Source organism: Mustela erminea, chromosome 16, assembly GCF_009829155.1.
Source record: "Mustela erminea isolate mMusErm1 chromosome 16, mMusErm1.Pri, whole genome shotgun sequence".
NCBI lineage: Eukaryota > Metazoa > Chordata > Mammalia > Carnivora > Mustelidae > Mustela > Mustela erminea.
The window spans coordinates 32,596,378-32,616,071 of NC_045629.1; the positions used below are offsets into that span (position 1 = coordinate 32,596,378).

The 19,694-nt window shown below is 37.0% G+C and overlaps 1 protein-coding gene across 2 annotated transcripts in view; it reads right to left on the bottom strand.

Moving 5' to 3' along the window:
- IMPA1 (inositol monophosphatase 1) overlaps window positions 1–19,694 on the bottom strand; it is a 34,637-nt gene that overhangs the window by 12,334 nt on the left and 2,609 nt on the right. Inside the window, exons 2-7 of one of the 2 annotated variants that reach the window (XM_032316349.1) lie at window positions 19,005–19,070; window positions 18,495–18,628; window positions 16,412–16,516; window positions 14,852–14,897; window positions 12,476–12,584; window positions 10,654–10,762 (exon numbers count right to left, since the gene is read on the bottom strand). In XM_032316349.1, coding sequence (XP_032172240.1) covers window positions 10,654–10,762; window positions 12,476–12,584; window positions 14,852–14,897; window positions 16,412–16,516; window positions 18,495–18,628; window positions 19,005–19,067 — 566 coding nt within the window. In that variant the 5' untranslated portion in view covers window positions 19,068–19,070. The remainder of the gene's footprint in view (window positions 1–10,653; window positions 10,763–12,475; window positions 12,585–14,851; window positions 14,898–16,411; window positions 16,517–18,494; window positions 18,629–19,004; window positions 19,071–19,694) is intronic. The other variant, XM_032316348.1, reaches the window with a different exon arrangement.

The window sequence follows — 19,694 nt, forward strand, 5'->3', positions numbered from 1 at the left end:
GGAACTTTTATAAGTCTGCTCCACTGACGGATGTCGCTCCAGAGGCTAAGCGGGGGGGTGCGGGTACAGCCCTTGCAGAGACAGTGTGGTTTCAGGACCCGCAGGGTGACAGAAAGACCAGGGGTGCCTGAGTATGGCAGAGCTCCCAGGTATCAGAGCAGGAAAGCCGGCTCCAGACATGGAGCTGAGGAGTGAAATCTCAGCTCGGGGTTACCTTAATCTGAGATCCGAGGCACAGTCAAGCCACTGCTCTTCCAGTAGGTACCCTACAAGTGGCAGATCCAGAAAGACCCCCTCCTTCCTCCTCTGAGAGGAGCAGCACAGGAGCACACTGCAGGAAACTGCTGGGTTTGGAAAGTCCAAACGGGGCTATGTGCCAGACATAGAAACACAGTCACAGGCAGAAGGAGCACAGAATGTGGCCGGAGACCAGGGAGATGGGAGGGAGTGACTGCTTTACTCTGAGGGTGCACTGAGGAGTGAGGCCCCGAGCTCTCGGCTCCTATAGGCTGGAGACTGGGAGGCTGCCATCCTCATTCCCTTCCTCCAAAGCTGTACGGAAATCATTCAGGGAACAAAAGCTCCCGAGAGAAAACCCAAGCAGATTACTCAGCCTGGCCCCTGGCAAGGGCTGTGCAATTCTGCCTCAAGCAAAGACACTTGAGAATCACTGCAAAAGGCCCCTCCATCAGAAGAGCAGCAAGAACATCCAGCCAAGACCAAGTCCACTGATCAATGAGAACTGTGGAACTCCAGAGCTAGGGGAAAACAACACATAGAATGCATGGCTTTTTTCCCAAGATCCTTTAGTCTTTCAAAGTTAACTTTTGTAAATTTTATTTTTTTCTTATTCTACTTTTTTAACTTTTCCTCTTTCCTATTTATATGGTCTTTAACAATTATATCTTATCAATACCTTTTTAAAAAATCTTATTAACTTTTCATTGTTATAGTCATATTCTTTTTTTTTTTTTTTTTTTTAAAGATTTTATTTATTTATCAGAGAGAGAGGGGGAGAGAGCGAGCACAGGCAGACAGAATGGCAGGCAGAGGCAGAGGGAGAAGCAGGCTCCCCGCTCAGCAAGGAGCCCAATGTGGGACTCGATCCCAGGACGCTGGGATCATGACCTGAGCCGAAGGCAGCTGCTTAACCAACTGAGCCACCCAGGCGTCCCTGTTATAGTCATATTCTATCCCTTCATTGTATTTAACCTTATTTTTTGTATACATAAAGGATTTTTCTTTAAAATTTTGGGATACAATTTCTTCTAATAGATCAAAATATACCCTAGATCTAGCACATGGCTTTGTTCTAGTCTCTAGCCTGATCACATTCTCTCTTTTCTTTTTCCTTTTTCCAACCAACCTCTTATCAATTCCTTTTTCAGAATCATTTTGAATTTTCATCTTTACAGTCATACAGACATGCTTCATCATGTCTACCCTTATTTTTGTATATATATAAGTTTTTCTTTCTTTAAAATCTCTTCTAACAGACCAAAATACACCCAAAATCAAGTGGTGGCTCTGTTCTATTCACCAGCCTAATCTTTTTTTTTTTCCCCTTTCTTCTCCTTCCAGTTTTGGGTCTCTTCCAATTGGGTTAGTGTACATTTTTCTTGGGTCATTGCTCACCTTTTCGTATTTTGTCCTCTTGTTTATCTATTCTTATCTGGGTAAAATGACGAGAGAAAACTCACCTCAAAAAAAAGAACAAGAGGAAGTACTGACAGCGACTGACCTAATCAATATGGACATTAGTAAGATGTGAACCAGAGTTCAGAATAACAATTATCAGGGTGCTAGCTGGGCTCAAAAAAAGCATGAAAGACACTAGAGAATCCCTTTTTGGAGAAACAAAATCCCTTTCTGGAGAAATAAAGGGACTAAAACCTAACAAGTTGAAATCAAAAAAGCTATTAAAGAGGTGCAATAAAAAAATGGAGGCTCTACTACTTGGATAAGCAAAGCAAAAGAGAGAATTAGTGATATAGAAGACCAAATGATGGAGAATAAAGAAGCTGAGAAAAAAAGAGATAAACAACTCCTGGACCATGAGGGGAGAATTTAAGAGATAAGTGATACTATAAGAAGACAAAACAATATTAGAATAATCAGGATCCCAGAAGAAGAAGACAGAGAGGGGCAGAAGGTATACTGGTGCAAATTATAGCAGAGAATTTCCCTAATTTGGTGAAGGGAACAAGCATTAAAATCCAGGAGGCACGGAGAACCCCCCTCAAAATCAATAAAATAGGTCCACACCCCATCATCTAATAGTAAAACTTACACACTTCAGTGGCAAAGAGAAAATTCTGAAAGCAGATCAGGACAAGAGGTCTGTAAAATACAACAGAAGAAATACTGCATTGGCAGCAGACATATCCACAGAGACCTGGCAGGCCGGAAAGGACTGGCATAATATATTTAGAGCACTAAATGAGAAAAATATGCAGCCAAGAATACTATATCCAGCTAGGCTATGACTGAAAATAGAAGCAGAGATAAAAAGCTTCCAGGACAAACAAAAATTAAAAGAATTTGCAAACACCAAACCAGCCTTACAGGAAATATTGAAAGGGGTCCTCTAAGCAAAGAGAGAGCCTAAAAGTAACAGACCAGAAGGGAAAGGAAACAATATAGAGTAACAGTCACCTTACAGGTAATACAATGGCATTAAATTCATAACTTTCGATAGTTACCCTGGATGTAAATGGGCTAAATACCCCAATCAAAAGACGATGGGTATCAGAATGGATAAAAAAAAAAAAAACAAGACCCATTGATATGCCGTATGCAAGAAACTCATTTTAGACCCAAAGACACTTCCAGATTTAAAGTGAGGGGGCAGAGAACAATTTACCATGCTAATGGACATCAAAAGAAAGCAGGAGTAGCAATCTTTATATCATATCAATTGGATTTTAAGCCAAGGACTATAATAAGAGATGAAGAAGGACACTATATCATACTTAAAGGGACTGTCCAACAAGATCTAACAATTTTAAACATCTATGTCCCTAACATGGGAGAAGCCAATTATATAAACCAATTAATAACAAAAGCAAAGAAACACATCAACAATAATACAGTAATAGTAGGGGACTTTAACACTCCCCTCACTGAAATGGATAGATCATCTCAGCAAGAGATCAACAAGGAAATAAAGGCTTTATTTTTTTTTTTTTTAAAGATTTTATTTATTTATTTGACAGAGAGAGATCACAAGTAGTCAGAGAGGCTGGCAGAGAGAGAGAGAGGGAAGCAGGCTCCCCGCTGAGCAGAGAGCCCGATGTGGGACTCGATCCCAGGACCCTGAGATCATGACCGGAGCCGAAGGCAGCGGCTTAACCCACTGAGCCACCCAATGACAGACTGAACCAGATGGACATCACAGATATATTCAGAACATTCCATCCCAAAGCAACATGGAACATTTTCCAGAATAGATCACATCCTGGATCACAAATGAGGTCTCAACAAGTACCAGAGGACTGGGATCATTCCCTGCATATTGTCAGACCACAAAGCTCTGAAGCTAGAACTCAATCACAAGAGGAAAGTTGGAAAGAACTCAAATACATGGAGGCTAAAGAGCATCCTACTAAAGAATGAATGGGTCAACCAGAAAATTAAAGAAGAACTGAAAAAATTCATGGAAACAAATGAAAATTAAAACACAACTGTTGAAAATCTTTGGGACACAGCAAAGGCGGACCTGAGAGGAAAATATATAGCAATGCAAGCCTTTCTCAAGAAAAACGAAAGGTCTCAAGTACACAAACTAACCCTACATCTAAAGGAGCTGGAGAATAGCAAAGAAAGCCTAAACCTAGCTGGAGAAGAGAAATAATAAAGACCAGAGCAGAAATCAATGAAATAGAAACCAAAACAACAGTAGAACAAATCAACAAAACTAGGAGCTGGTTCTTTGAAAGAATTAAAAAGATTGATAAACCCTTGGCCAGACTTATCAAAAAGAAAAGAGAAAGGACCCAAATAAATAAAATCACGAATGAAAGAGGAGAGATCACAACCAACACCAAAGAAATACAAACAACTATAAGATCATATTATGAGCAACTCTACACCAGCAAATATGACAATCTGGAAGAAATGGATTCATTCCCAGAGACATATAAACTACCAAAACAGAACCAGGAAGAAATAGAAACCCCGAACAGACCTATATAAGGAGATTGAAGCAGTCATCAAAAATCTCCCAAGAGATAAGAGCCCAGGGCCAGACGGCTTCCCAGGGGCATTCTACCAAACATTTAAAGAAGAATTAATACCTATTCTCCTGGGACTGTTCTAAAAGATAGAAGTAGAAGGAAAACTTCCAAACCTATTTTATGAGGCCAGCATTACCATGATCCCAAAACCAGACAGACCCCATCAAAAAGGAGAATTACAGGGGCGCCTAGGTGGCTCAGTGGGTTAAAGCCTCTGCTTTCGGCTCAGGTCATGATCCCAGGGTCCTGGGATTGAGCCCCACATCGGGCTCTCTGCTCAGCAGGGAGCCTGCTTCCTCCTCTCTCTCTGTCTGCCTCTCTGCCTACTTGTGATCTCTGTCTGTCAAATAAATAAATAAATCTTAAAAAAAAAAAAAAAGGAGAATTACAGATCAATATCCTTGATGAACACAGATGTGAAAGTTCTCACCAAAATGTTAGCCAATAGGATCCAATAGTACATTAAAAGGATTATTTACCACGACCAAGTGTGATTTATTCCTGGGCTACAAGGTTGGTTCAACATCCACAAATCAATCAATGTGATACAATACATTAATGAAAGAAAGAACAAGAACCATATGATACTCTCAATAGATGCTGAAAAAGCATTTGACAAAGTACAGCATCCTTTCTTAATCAAAACTCTTCAAAGTGTAGGGTACATATCTCAATATCATCAAAGCCATCTATGAAAACCGACAGCAAATATCATTCTCAATGGGGAAAACCTGACAGCTTTTCCACTCCGGTCAGAAATATGGCAGGGATGTCCACTATCACCACTGCTATTCAACACAGTACTAGAAGTCCTAGCCTCAGCAATCAGACAACAAAAAGAAATTAAAGAAATCTGAATCAGCAGAGAAGAAGTCAAGCTCTCACTCTTTGCAGATGATATGATACTTTAAGTGGAAAACCCAAAAAATAAAGACTCCACTCCAAAACTGCTAGAACTCATACAGGAATTTAGTGAAGTGTCAGGATATAAAACCAATGCACAGAAATCAGCTGCATTTCACCAACAGCAATACAGAGGGAAGAGAAATTAAGGAGTCAATCCCATTTACAGTTATACCCAAAACCATAAGATACCTAGGAACAAACCTAACCAAAGAGGCAAAGGATCTGTAATCAGAAAACTATAAAGTACTCACGAAAGAAATTGAGGAAGACACAAAGAAATGGAAAAACGTTCCATGCTCAAGGACTGGAAGAATAAATATTGTGAAAATGTCTATGCTACCTAAAGCAATCTACACATTTCATGCAATCCCTATCAAAATACCATCAATTTTTTTCAAAGAAATGGAACAAATAATCCTAAAATTTATATGGAACCAGAAAAGTCCCCAAATAGCCAGAGGAATGTTGAAAAAGAAAGCCAAAGTTGGTGGCATCACAATTCCAGACTTCAAGCTCTATTACCAAGCTGATATCATCAAGACAGTATGGTACTGGCACAAAACAGACACGCAGATCAATGGAACAGAATAGAGAGCCCAGAAATGGATCCTCAACTCTATAGTCAATTAATCTTCAACAAAGCAGGAAAGAATGTCTAATGGAAAAAAGACAGTCTTTTCAACAAATGGTGTTGGGAAAATTGGACAATCACATGCAGAAGAATGAAACTGGACCATTTCCTTATATCACGCACAAAAATAGACTCAAAATGGATTTAAGACCTCAGTGTGAGAGAGGAATCCATCAAAATCCTTTACAAGAACACAGGCAGCAACCTCTTCAACCTCAGTTGCAGTAACTTTTTCCTAGAGATGTCAAAAAGGCAAGGGAAGCAAGGGCAAAGATGAACTTTTGGGACTTCATCAAGATCAAAAGCTTTTGCACAGCAAAGGAAACAGTCAGCAAAACCAAAAGACAACTGACAAAATGGGAGAAGATATTTGCAAATACATATCAGATAAAGGACTGGTATCCAAAATCTATAAAGAACTTATCACACTCAATACCTAAAGAACAAAGAACCCAATCAAGAAATGGGCAGAAGACATGAACAGATGGCCAACAGACACATGAAAAAGTGTTCCATATCATTTGGCATCAGCGAAATACAAATCAAAACCACAGTGAGATACTACCTCACATCAGTCAGAATGGCTAAATTTAACCAGTCAGGAAATGACAGGTGTTGGTGAGGATGTGGAGAAAGGGGAACCCTCCTACACCATTGGTGGGAAACAGTATGGAGGTTCCTCAAAAAGTTGAAAATAGTGCCACCCTTTGACCCAGCAATTGCACTACTGGGTATTTACCCTAAAGATATAAATATAGTGATCCAAAGGGGCACATGCACCCAAATGTTTAGAGCAGCAATGTCCACAATAGCCAAACTACAGAAAGAACCTAGATGTCCACCAACAGATGAACGGATAAAGAAGATGTGGTATATATATACAATGAAATACTATGTAGTCATCAAAAGAAATGAAATCTTGCCATTTGCAACTACATGGATGGAACTAGAGGTGATTATGCTGAGCGAAAGAAGTCAATCAGACAAAGACAATTATCACATGATCCCACTAATATGAGGAAATTGAGAGGAAGGGTGGGGGGCTGTGGGGGGTTGGAAAGGCAAAAATGAAACAAGATGGGATCAGGAGGTAGACATACCATAAAAGACTCTTAATCACATGAAACAAACTGAGGGTTGCTGGCGTGGTAGGGATAGGGTGGCTGGGTTATGACACTGGGGAGGGTATGTGCTATGGTAAGTCCTGTGAAATGTGTAAGCCTGATGATTCACAGACCTGTACCCCTGGGGCAAACAATACATTATACATTAATTTAAAAAAAAAAAAAAAGTGAGACAAACATAAAAATGCTGAACAACATGTAAAAATTGCTAATTCATAGTCCTGCTACAGGGAAGGGGCTGGGAAAAAAAGTAGAACCTCAACTCACAGCCACAAGGAAGCTACACTTCTTGGGGAGAGTCAGATAAGATCGGTTATTCTACATATATGTGGATTCTAAAAACAAAACAGGATAAAAAAACAACTGAGCTCTTAGAGAACATATTGGTGGGTGCCAGGGGTGGGAGGTTGAGGGGATTGGCAAAATGGGTAAAGGAGATCCAAAGGTACAAATTTCCAGTTATAAAGTAAGTCATGGGGATATACTACACAGTGACTACAGTTAGTAATTTTGTACTGCATATTTGAAAGTTGCTAAGAAAGTAGATCTTAAAAGTTCTCACCACAAGATGAAAAAAAATCTGTATGTGGTGATGTTAACTAGACTTACTGTGGTGATCGTTTCACAATATATCCAAATATGAAATCACTATTCTGTATACTTGAAACTAAAATAATTTGTCAATTTATTGCCAAAAAAAAAAAGAGAGAGAGAGAGAGAGAGAGAGAGAGGTGGCACCTCTTTTAGACAAAGAATTGATGGAAAAGAATTAGGCATGAAAAAATAAGGATCCTGCAGAAATGAAAGCGAAATAAGACAGGCCAACCCTCACCGCCCACCACAATTTAATAGATTATCAGAAAGGAAATTGTACAGAAGGTCAGAACTGACAGCAAAAACAGGTACCAGAAACCCTGATCACAAAATAAAACAGAACCGAAAAAAGGAGACCATAATCACATAAAACTACTATAAAATATCAGGTATTTGTTAATGAAAGTATTTGGTATTTTTTTTTTTTTTTTTTTTTTTTTTTGCCTGATACAGTCTCCCCCCAAAACTCAACAATGAAGCTATAAAAAACTGAAAATGGGGCGCCTGGGTGGCTCAGTGGTTTAAGCCGCTGCCTTCGGCTCAGGTCATGATCTCAGGGTCCTGGGATCGAGTCCCGCATCGGGCTCTCTGCTCAGCAGGGAGCCTGCTTCCCTCTCTCTCTCTCTGCCTGCCTCTCCATCTACTGTCAAATAAATAAATAAAATCTTTAAAAAAAAAAAAAAAAAAAAAACTGAAAATGAAATCAATCCAACCTGAATTAAATATCCTCAAATAAATATTTGTAAATATGGGGGCAGGGGAGGGTGTTAAATGAGAAATACAAAAACTACTGCAGAAACTGTGGGGGGAGGGTGTGGAGAGAAAGACAGAAAACAAGAAATGAATGAACCCAGAAAAGGTGGCGGAAAGGAGAGACAAAATTAAATCAGGAATGAAATCCCAATCACAAGGTACCTGAAGGACAACATATGCCAATAAAAAACTAATCAAAGGCAATGAAGAAAGGAAATACAGGAAAGTAGTAAAAAGGGCTAGAGAGAGAGTAGCTGAGAAAGACCCAAAGGAAACAGCATTCCTACTAGTGCCCTGATGAAAATGAAAACAACAGAAAATGAAAATGAGAACTGAACTAGTATTTAAAACCATAACTCAAAAAAATTCTCCTGGATGAAAAAAACCTGAATATACATGTTAAAGGAGGAAATTCTGCCAGAATGAACAATTCTAAGATCTGTCCTTGTAAAGCTATTAGCCATGGAAGATTAAAAGAAAAAAAATTTCTCAGAGTCTCCAAGTAAAACATGAAATTTTTTTTTTAAGATTTATTTGTCAGAGAGAAAGAGAAAGCAAGTGTGAACAAGCACACACAAGCAGGGGGAGCGGCAGGCAGAGGGAGAAGCAGGCTCTCTGCTGAGGAAGGAGCCTGATGTGGGACTGGATCCCAGGACCCTGGGATCATGATCTAAACCAAAGTCAGACGTTTAACCAACTGAGCCACCCAGGCATCCCAAAATATGAATTTAAAAGCCAAGAAAATTAGAATGGCATCAGATTTCTCAAAAGCAACATACAAAGCAAGGCAACAGTAAAACAGCATTTTCAAGACATTTAGTTCATACTTTTTCTTAAGGATATTATAACCAACCAAGCTGTTCAAGTTTCAAGGCCAAAGAAAAACAGTACGGAATGTGCTAGAACTCATGGAGTCTTTTATGCACATGTGCTCTTCTCAAGGAATCTATAGAGGATGAGCTATAAAACGCTTGCTGTCCTTTCCTAAAGTCAAGCAAAAAACTAAGACCAATGTATGAGACAGGTGAAGTAGACAAAAAATAAACAACATAATAAGGTTCATCTTTAGGCTATATATCAAATACTATATACCCTAATAATGGAGAATATACTTTTTTTTAGTATGTACAGAACTGTCCCCAAAATTAATCATATACTAGGCACAAACAAAATATTAGTAAGCTCAACAGCAGATTCATTATAATGTAATAAAAATTAAAATTAAAAATGAAAATTTTAATGAAAAATTAAATCATTAATTAAATCATGAAATTTTTTAAAAATTAAAATTAAAAATAAAATTTTAAAATTAAAATTAAAAATGAAATTTGAAAAAAATTCCTTATATAAATTTAAGAACACAACTCTCAGGTAAAAGAGGAAATACAAATTAAAAATTTTGTGAAAAATAATTAATGAAAACCCTACATATTAGTATCTGTGGGATACATTTAAAACAGCAGTAAGATAAAAATTCATAGCCTAAACACTTATATTAATAAAAAAATTAAAGAATAAAAATAAATTCAAGACAGAGAGGAGAAAAACTGTATATCAGATTAATAAATCATAATCCTGGTTCTCTAGGGGGAAAAAAATGACAAAACACTAAGTAATTTAATTAAGATTTCCAAAAAGAAAAAAGCACAAATATAAAAAAGAACAAGTAACAAGGAAGAAGTAACTATTGATAGAAACCAGAAATAAATTGTAAGAGTCTACTTTGTATTCTTCTATGCAAATGATTTGAAAGCTGAGGGGAAGTGGATAATTTCTTAGGCTGTGGAAATATTCAGATCAAAAGTGGCTGAAGAGATGTGACAACTATATTCATGCTTGACCCTACACTGACTTGCACTGGAGGAAGAAAATGCTACAAAAGACATTGTTAGGTCAACTACAGAAACTAAATATTGATGGTAGATTAGATAAAATGTAAATTTATAAAGTCAACAATTGTATTGTGATCATGAAAAAAAATCCCTAATCTCAGGAAATAAATTGAAGTATTTTGGAGTAAAGAGCCATAATATGCGTAATTTACCCTAAAACAGTCCAGAGGAAAAAAGGTGTATATGCACTTGTGTATGCACGCATTCATGTATATATACACACACATACACACACACACACACACACACACACACACACACACAGAGGAAAAGATGAGATGATAAAGCAAATGGAGTAAAATGTTAACAACAGGTAAATCTGAATAAAGAGTATCCTTTTTTTTCCCCATTATTTCTGCAAATTTTGTCAAGTTTGAAATTGTTCTCAGATAAAAAGGTTTTTAAAATTATATTACAAAATTGTAATTATGGGAGTGATCCCAAGCCTGTTAATGGAAAATTTATTCTGAAAATGTTAAATTCTCTGGAACTTTAGAGAAGAAATAAAAAGAGCTTACCCATGAATAGGAATGCACAAAAGCTTTTCCAGATTAGAAAGAACAATTCTTACAGTCTCTGGTGTTCTGGAAGAGCCAAACTCTGTCACCAACAGTGATTTGGTAATATCTAAAAGAAAATGTTTTAAATAATCACTAAAGTTTAGTAATAGGAACTCTGATTTAAAAATGTGATCCTTGTAATTCAAAATAAAATGGGACCATTTTCATCCCTCGTTCTAGTTGTACCATATTTCTTTCATTCTAAGCCTTGAAGTATTAGAATTCCGATAAATTTATTATCTTTAATAATCAAGGAGTCTGCTTTTTTGAACATCCCCCCAAAATATAAAATATAACCAATCTGCTTACATGCATGATACCTTTAGTGGGAAATAAGCAAATACCTTAAATATTTAAAAAGAATTTACAAAATAAATAATTTAAATATCGGTTTGAAATAAAACAAAAGTTTAAACTGAATGGTGGCTGACCTCCATTTACTAAATTGATAGATTACCCAATATTTTCCATTCCGTCTTTGAAACAACATGATTGAAGCTCTTAACACACTCAACACCTTTGGCTAAGAGACTCCCTGTGTAGCATACCCTACACTTCATCTCCTTCCACTAGTATACGCTTACCAGCTTGTTCTCAACATGTTCACAATTACTGTTTCTTCTAATAATCCGATTATCTAATTAAGAATTATAAAATGCAAAAAAAATTACAAAAAGGGAAAGATTTAGTTTCTACAAAAGCTACCACATTACTTTTTTTTTTTGCATTTAAAATGCTTCAATTTTTTTTAATTTAATTTTTTTTTCAGTGTTCCAAGATTCATTGTTTATGCACCCCACCCAGTGTTCCATGTAATAAAAGCCCTCCTTAATACTCACCACCAGGCTCACCCAACTCATCCCCCTCCCCTCCAAAACCCTCAGTTTGTTTCTCAGAGTCCACAGTCTCTAATGGTTTGTCTCCCCATCCGATTTCCCCCAACTCACTTCTCCTCTCCATCTCCCATGTCCTCCGTGTTATTCCCTATGCTCCACAAGTAAGTGAAACCATATGATAACTGACTCTCTGCTTGACTTACTTCACTCAGCACTTTGATAAAATGCATGTTTTTTCACATGTTATCTTAAAAATTAGGATATATCCCAATCTTTAGGGTCTTAGAGTTCAATAAAAAGGAACTAAAAATCTGCTCTCAACTTAAGTGTCTGAGGAAAAAAATTATAGAAGTATAGGGGGATTCTGAACTTAGACTGATTTGCAAGTATCTTTAAGTTCTTGCTGCACTTAGAATCTGAAGTACAAACTGTGGGAAATGTTGGACATGGTTTATGGAAAAAAAGGGACTCAAAAGTTCAATGAGCTGTCACATAGAAGACAAAATGCCAATCATCAAGGTCGTAAAAAATATACAGACCTCATTTTTAATGATTCCCAACATTAACAGACTTTTTTCCCCTAGATTTACAGTCTATCAACTGGTCCCAGTGACATCAGATCAGAGGAATTTGACAAAGAATTTGAGATGCAGTGGCTGAAACAATAAACCATGAACTTCACAGGGGCAGGAAGCCATTCTTATTCATCTTTCCATTCCCAGCATTTAGCAAGCTGGTGAGTCTGAATGGTGTTTGCTGGACTATACTTTCTTCCTTGCTTCCACTACCACATTCAAAACTGTGGTGGAAATAAAAATGTAAAGGGAAAAGACATGTAATTTACAAATCTGTTAAAAACTGGGAGAACTCCATTGGTTAACTCAAAAATAATGAAAAACACGTAAAGAATATCAACCACACCAAAAATGAGAGGATAAACCTACCTTCCTGTTGTGAAACCTGTAATTTCTGACCATTACAAAAGGCTCCCTTTCCTTTCCTGCCAGTATACATCTTATCCTCCAGGCAACTGTATACCACTCCAAATTCCATCTGCAGAAGGAAAAAAGTTTCCTTTATCAAACTTGAGTATTTTTCATCATTAAATCAATACTTTTTTTTAAGGCAGTAACAAAAAAATCTGTATACTGAGAATGTTTTCAAATAACTATTATGGGATACTTAAAATGCTAATTTCCAGCTTAAACAGAGGAAAGAGGTCATCAGACTTGAATCATTGACTCTTGTCCCATCCATTTCTCAACTCAACCCACCTTGACCTCTCACCCTCCTGCCTCAGATAGGTAAGTATTTCCTACTTTCTAAGGTGAATCTTCCTTCTGTATTGATTCCGACCCTCTGAAATGTCTTTGAAATACTCCTCTACCAACTGATCCTCCTCCTCTCAAATTTCCATTCTGATACTTTCACACCAAATTTCTACCTCCCCCACAAAATTTTCAAGATGTTATCTTCTCCTTTTCCCTTCACTGCCTAAAGGGTAGTCTATACTTCACCTCTTTTATTCTCCTCTTAACAAAAATTACAATTTGGCTTCTGCCCTCATCACACACACTTCCAAAACTTCCCTGAAAGAGATTACGTGTGAACTCCTACTAACCAAATACCATCTCCAAATATTGGTGACTGCTGACCATCATCCATACTTTATTACTTAATAAATGGGAGTACTGGATTATTACTTAATCCCATGTTTCTGGCAGTATACATAGTCCTACCTCTTTCACTAATCTGTTTTTGTGTCACTTCTTCTGAGGACCTTGTTCTCTGTCCAACCCTTAAAAGTGGTGTAGGTCAGGATTTGTTCACTCTTCCATTTCTTCAATCCCCTTCTTGGATGTCTATATTCTTAGAGGTTTGTTCTTTCCAGTTCATAAATTCAACTACCACATTTAACTGTGGCCGGTACCACCTACAACCACACTATCACAGGGAAGAACCTATGCGTCCATTAATCTTGCAGAAATCTCAACCAAAGAGGTCAAAGATCACTCATTACCTGATCACACATCATTCCTTCCCCAAATGTCTTCTTCAAATTTTATTTTTTGGTTTTATTTTTGGTTCTGGCATTTCCTCAGCCACCCTCACTGCCCCATCTTAGTTCAGAATCACCCACCCCTGCCCCTCTGGTATGATCTCTGCACTGCAAGAATTCTCTGTCACCCTGTACTTGAAGAACCTCTACTGGTTTTCTACAGCCTAAAAATAAATGTTCTGGCATAGACAAGCCACAGTGCCTCACAATAAACCACAACTAACTCGCCTCATCATTTCTACTCCTGCCACTTTCAGAGTTCACTCTCAATGAATATCTCATTCCCAACACACATCATGCTCTTCTCCAAGCTGTTCTGATTAAAATACTTTCCTCCGTTTCTTCTTTATCTGAAAAATTCCTCCTTTTCTAAAACCCAACTCACATGACCAAACTCTAAAGACCCCTTCTGTTATGAAGATTTTCCCCAAACCACTCTTGGGCAGAACTGGATACACCCTCTTCATGTTCTCACAGCATTTGTTTCATAGTTCCACTATGTATTTATCTGTCTGCCCATCTAACTTCAGCATGAACTGTGAGTTAGTTCAATGGCAGGGCAGCACATAGCCCAAGGCTGATTATAGGGTAAAGGCTCCTTTAGCTTCTTTCAGAAGTTCTCACTAATTAGTGCAACCCTGTGCCTAAGATGTGTTTTTATTTTCACAGATTTTTTATCTCTCCTGTATACATACTGATTAAATACATCACAAGCTCCTGGAAGTCAGGTATGACAGATGTTAGTAAACATCATTCATTGCTGGATCAATGAAATAGCCAAACAGCAAGGAAATGCAATAGCTACAGCTTGTATTCTACTAGGTTTCAAATTAAGCAAATATTTGGATTCCTGAACATACTCAGCATTTCCCAACCATGTTCTGGCCCCTACCATTTTCTGGTCTTTCAAAGTCTCCCTTCACAGACACCTTAAGGCATTCTTAACTCAAATCCCTCCACTTGCATCTAGCATTTCAGATCACACATCAGCTCCTATCACATCTGACTCTATCACATATATAATGGTGATTAAATATGAATTGTATTTCAGTCACTTATCTGTATTTTTTTCTTTTAATTATTGCTTCTCAGAGATTAAATTTTCTTTACTGGAAAAAGCATCACGCCAATTCTAACAGTTCTGCAGCTTACTTTGAAATAATGCAGCTATATAAACTGAATATAGAAACAAACCTAAATTTATGTACTCTTTCTTAGAAAATGAGAGCAAGGCATTTTACTATAAATTTAAACAGCATACCTTTTTATTTACAGTGAAGCCAATCGAAACAGCTACAAAAGGAAATCTTAAAAAAACACACACACACATATACAAGTTAACCAAGATAAAAATTACTTTCAATAAAGATGTTTTCTCATAATGTAAATGACTACAGAATTTTTCATATAGATTCAACCCTCCTCCCACAGAACAGTGTGTATAGTATGCACAGACTATGGGGACAGGTGGGACATGTATATACGTACATACATTCAAGATGCTTCTAGCTTCTACAGACATGAAACATCTTTGAAAGAATTCACAAGAAACAGATAACAGTGGCCACCTCCAGAGACCGGTCCTGAGAAACTGGGGTCAGAAGTGGAGGGACACTTTGCACTGCATGACATTTTATATCTTCGGAATGTCAAATGCCACGAATATAGTAACTGTAAAATACTTTTTTCAAAAAATACGGAATTTAAAAAATTTTTAATTGTTCATGATTAAGAAGTCTCTTTCCTTTGGTTATTTCTCCCATAGTCAGGACCTATAAACACAGATACCAAATTGTACAGAACAAACTGTTACTTGTCTTTAATACCAAATTTGGAGTTTCACATGTGAAAAGTAACTGTTAGCCACAACTATTGCTATGGCCTCATGACAGTTTGAACACATACACTGTAATTTTTGACTCAAGAGTCAAGATGAATAAAATAAGACAAAATGTGTTCAACTACTGAAAATAAAAAGTTTAAATATTTAATAATTTTCATTTTAACAAAAATGGGACCATAGTATCCACTCTGTATTAGAATCTTGTTATGTCAGGAGCATCTTTCCACATTAACACTCCACATATAGATTCTAGATCTTAGCTTTACAGACTTTAACAATTCTGTACTAGTAAAGATACGTATAGCTACACAGCAACTTCAAATATAACATTTATGTGTAATCCCAACAAACTAGGCTACCCATTTTAACTGTCACTGGCAAATCCCCCAGGCTTTCTTTTAGTGCTAATATACTGAGTTACATACTTACTTTGTGCCAGGCACTATACAAGGTCTTATATAAAAGTATTACTCACTGAATCCCATGAACAAACAGTTCTATAAGGAAGGTAGCATCAAAATGTCCATTTCACACATTAAACAACAACTGAGGCTTAGAAAGATTATAACTTGCCTAAGGTCACAAAGCCTATAAAAAAGCATCTGAAATCAAGCCCAAGTCTGTTGAGCCTAAAGCACACACTCTTTTTAATAGTTTCTTCTCCTGGACCGAACCCACTCTATATAGACAACACTCTCTATGACCCCCAAAATTGACTCCATTAGTTCCTTAATCTCAAAGTAGCAATACCGCTTGCTTACATTTCTATCGGGCTCCACCAGTGAGAAAAAGAATGGTGAACAGGGCCCCTCACTGCCTAAGCCCACAGCATGAATATTTCATCATCTCTTCCATATCTGATGAAAATTCTGCATGATACCTTTCACTCTACAGATTATATAATTCTCTAAAGTATCTGGGTCCATTTAGTTAATATACAAACAGTAATTACAATATTAACATTTTTAAAAAACATACCTATGTACAAAATTTGTTGTCCCGTCAATAGGGTCAATGATCCATGTAGGGCTGTCAGTTAAGACACTTTTTTCCCCAGCTGCCACAGATTCCTCACCAATGAAACTACAAGCAAGAATGACAAATTCCAAATCTTCACACTGCATTCAGCAATTTTCAAACTTAAATATTTCCTTAGATTCAGAGTCTACTTTAATACATAACAAAAGTCCATACACCACTTTTCTATTGTTGTTCCTTCTTCCTTCAGACTGATAAAGTGAGAAAACTTTATTTCTCCCAGAGCAAAGTCATGTGAAAAATTACATCCAAATGTAATACCAGGGTTAAGTAAAGGCACTCACATGTGAGCATGCACTCACATTTGCTGCAGATGAGAACTTACTAAGAAAATGTGGCGGTTTTAAAAAAAATAACTCTACACATTCTCTCATGCTCTTCTCTTTAAGAGGTAGAACTTGACACCCCTTGCCTTGAGCATGAATTTGAACCGAGTGACTCTTTTCCAACCAACAGTCAAAGCAGAAGTTACAATATGCAACTGTGAAGACTTATTCACAAAAATGGTACTGTGGTTTCCATCTTTACTCTATTTCTCCCTCTGTCCCTTTCCCCTTCTTGCCCCAGGGGAAGTAGTCACAACATCAAGAGCTGTTCCATGGAGAGGCCCAAACGGCAAGGAAATGAGGGGAGCTGCTAGCAGAAAACCCTTGAGGAACTGAAGTCACCAACAATCACATACATGAATCCTTCAGCCCTAGTTGAGGCTTGAAATGTTACAGTTCTGACCAGCAGTTTGACTGTAACTTTATGAGACCCTGACCAGAACCATGCAGCCAAGCAACTCCCATATTCTTGACCCTAGAAAACTCTGAGATAATAAATGTTTGTTGTCTAAAACTGCAAAGTTTTTAGAATAATTAGCTATACAGCAACAGACAATATAGAGAACATTAAATAAGTCAGTGAGAAAGCAAACTACCCATCAAAATTACTATGTCTACATGCCTTCCCAGAACATGCTATGCAATAAATCTCAGGTGAATTTTGTAAATGGTGTCTGGGTTCACTAGTTTTCTTTGTATTTCCTTTATTCATTATTTTATTTCCTTTACTCAATACTGAACTGTCCTACAATCCTTATGATTCTCTTTTATCCCCTTTTCACCTAGCTATAAACCTTTTTACTAAGAGGGAGTATATTTAGCCACAGCTTTAAACATTTTTTTCTTCTCAATGGCTAAAATACCAAGAACAGATAATGGCATGACCAAGAAATTGAGAATGAGGGGTGCCTGGGTGGCTCAGTTGGTTAAGCATCTAACTCTTGATTTCAGCTCAGGTTATGATCTCAGGTTTGTGAGCTCCAGCCCTGCATCAGGCTCTGCGCTCAGCAGAGAGTCTGCTTGAGATTCTCTTTCCCCCTCCCTCTGCCCACCCCCGCCACGTGCTCTCACACTTTCTATAAAATAAATAAATTTTTTTTAAAAAAGTAGAGAATGACAATGTTAAAACTTTAAAAGGATGACGTTTCTGCTATATGTTTCTGTAAGAGAGCCCTGATCTTAGTTTCTCTCAAACTTGCTGAGGTTACCATCCCTCTATCACATAAAAGAGTTTGCAATATAGAGAATAAAACTTCTAAATCATACCTATGGCAGGCGTTTGTCATATTAGCTTCTCAGCATCCAAACACTCCTCTTACTATGAAGGAATCAAAATACCTCCTCTTTCCTCCTTCCTGGCAGCTTGATCTTGGGCAGACAATCTGAGTTCAGCAAGACCTTCCTGCTTAGGATTTGCAAACTTGAGATAATGGGGTAAAGATATCCAAAACCAGCAGTCATGAAACTACCACCAGTGGCATCTGAAGCAATGGCTCCTGGGGCACCTGTAGCTCTGCCTTTCTTCCTGATTTCTGCCTATGCCCTGCATTTAGGGCTCCTGAGCTGCCCAACACTCCAAATAAATTCCTTTTCAGCTTAAGTTAAAGTCAATTTCTGTGTCTAGAATCAAAATTTGTCTAGTACATTGACTCTAACCTAAGTTTCAACTTATCATGTGAAACTAAAATAAAAAATACCTGTGAGATGGATACTTTTCTTTTATGGAAGAGATAAGCATTTTTTCAATTTTTTGGTCAGTAGCGGTTACCAAATCAGCTGGAGAACTTTTAATCATGACATTCATTTCACCTTTTATGGCTTCACGAACCACCTAAAAAGATTTTTTGATAAGCAAATAGAAAAGCATAAATCATTTTAAATCAAACTAAAAGATAAAATATAGAAATGGCTTAAAACATTCAATCTGTCTGAAATGCTGTTCTTAAAAATGTCTTACCAAAATGTATATAAAATAATCTTTCAGTGGTTATGACCTGGATACAAAATCATACAATCTTACATCCTATTTTAAATTCACAATTGTCATTAGAAAGATTTAACAACAAAAGCAGAGTATTGACTCCACTGAAAATGTTTAGTAAAATGAAAACAAATGCAAACTAATCAAAATACATGTTTTATTTCACAGGACAACCCCATGCTGCCCACATCCATCACATTATGTCTGACAAGATTTCTGTTCATACCTTTCCAGCTTGTCTTGCTAGGGTTACTGCATAATCCATGCATTCCTGCCAAGGATCAGCCATCTTCTGAACAGATTTAACACAAGTCAGGACAAAGCAATTAAAAAACTCTAAGTCTTAATTATAGAATAGTTAGTTCACAAAAACATCTCAATTAGCACAATACTTTCACTCAGGTAATGAATCACACGTGTACAAAATCACAAATGTAATCATTGCTTTAGAGTTCAAAGTTTTTCAAGATTCACTCATAGGTCCATTAAAAAATATTCTTACCTAAACCACTTCTATTGTAGAACATTTACATAACAAAAAACTCTATAAAAGTGTTTCTCAAAGGGCTCATAACATCATGTTATAAAAAAATAAATAAAAATAAATAAAAATAAACAATACCACACACACACACACACACACACACTTGTTTGGGGAATGGAGAAGAAATGACACATAAGTACTTTAAAACATAGCTGCATGTTTGGGTAGAGAATGAAGTTAAAATAAAAGAACACTGGGAATGCTGAAATTAAAGAAGCTTTGAAAGAAAGACACAGAAGGTATATACTTAATTCTTGTATTTAAGTCCACTATCTTTCTGTTATAACATGAGGAAAAGAAAATTCCAGGACTAAAAATATAATAAATTTATTTCCCAGAACAAAAGAACATATTTTTCTCTTCTGAACTGTC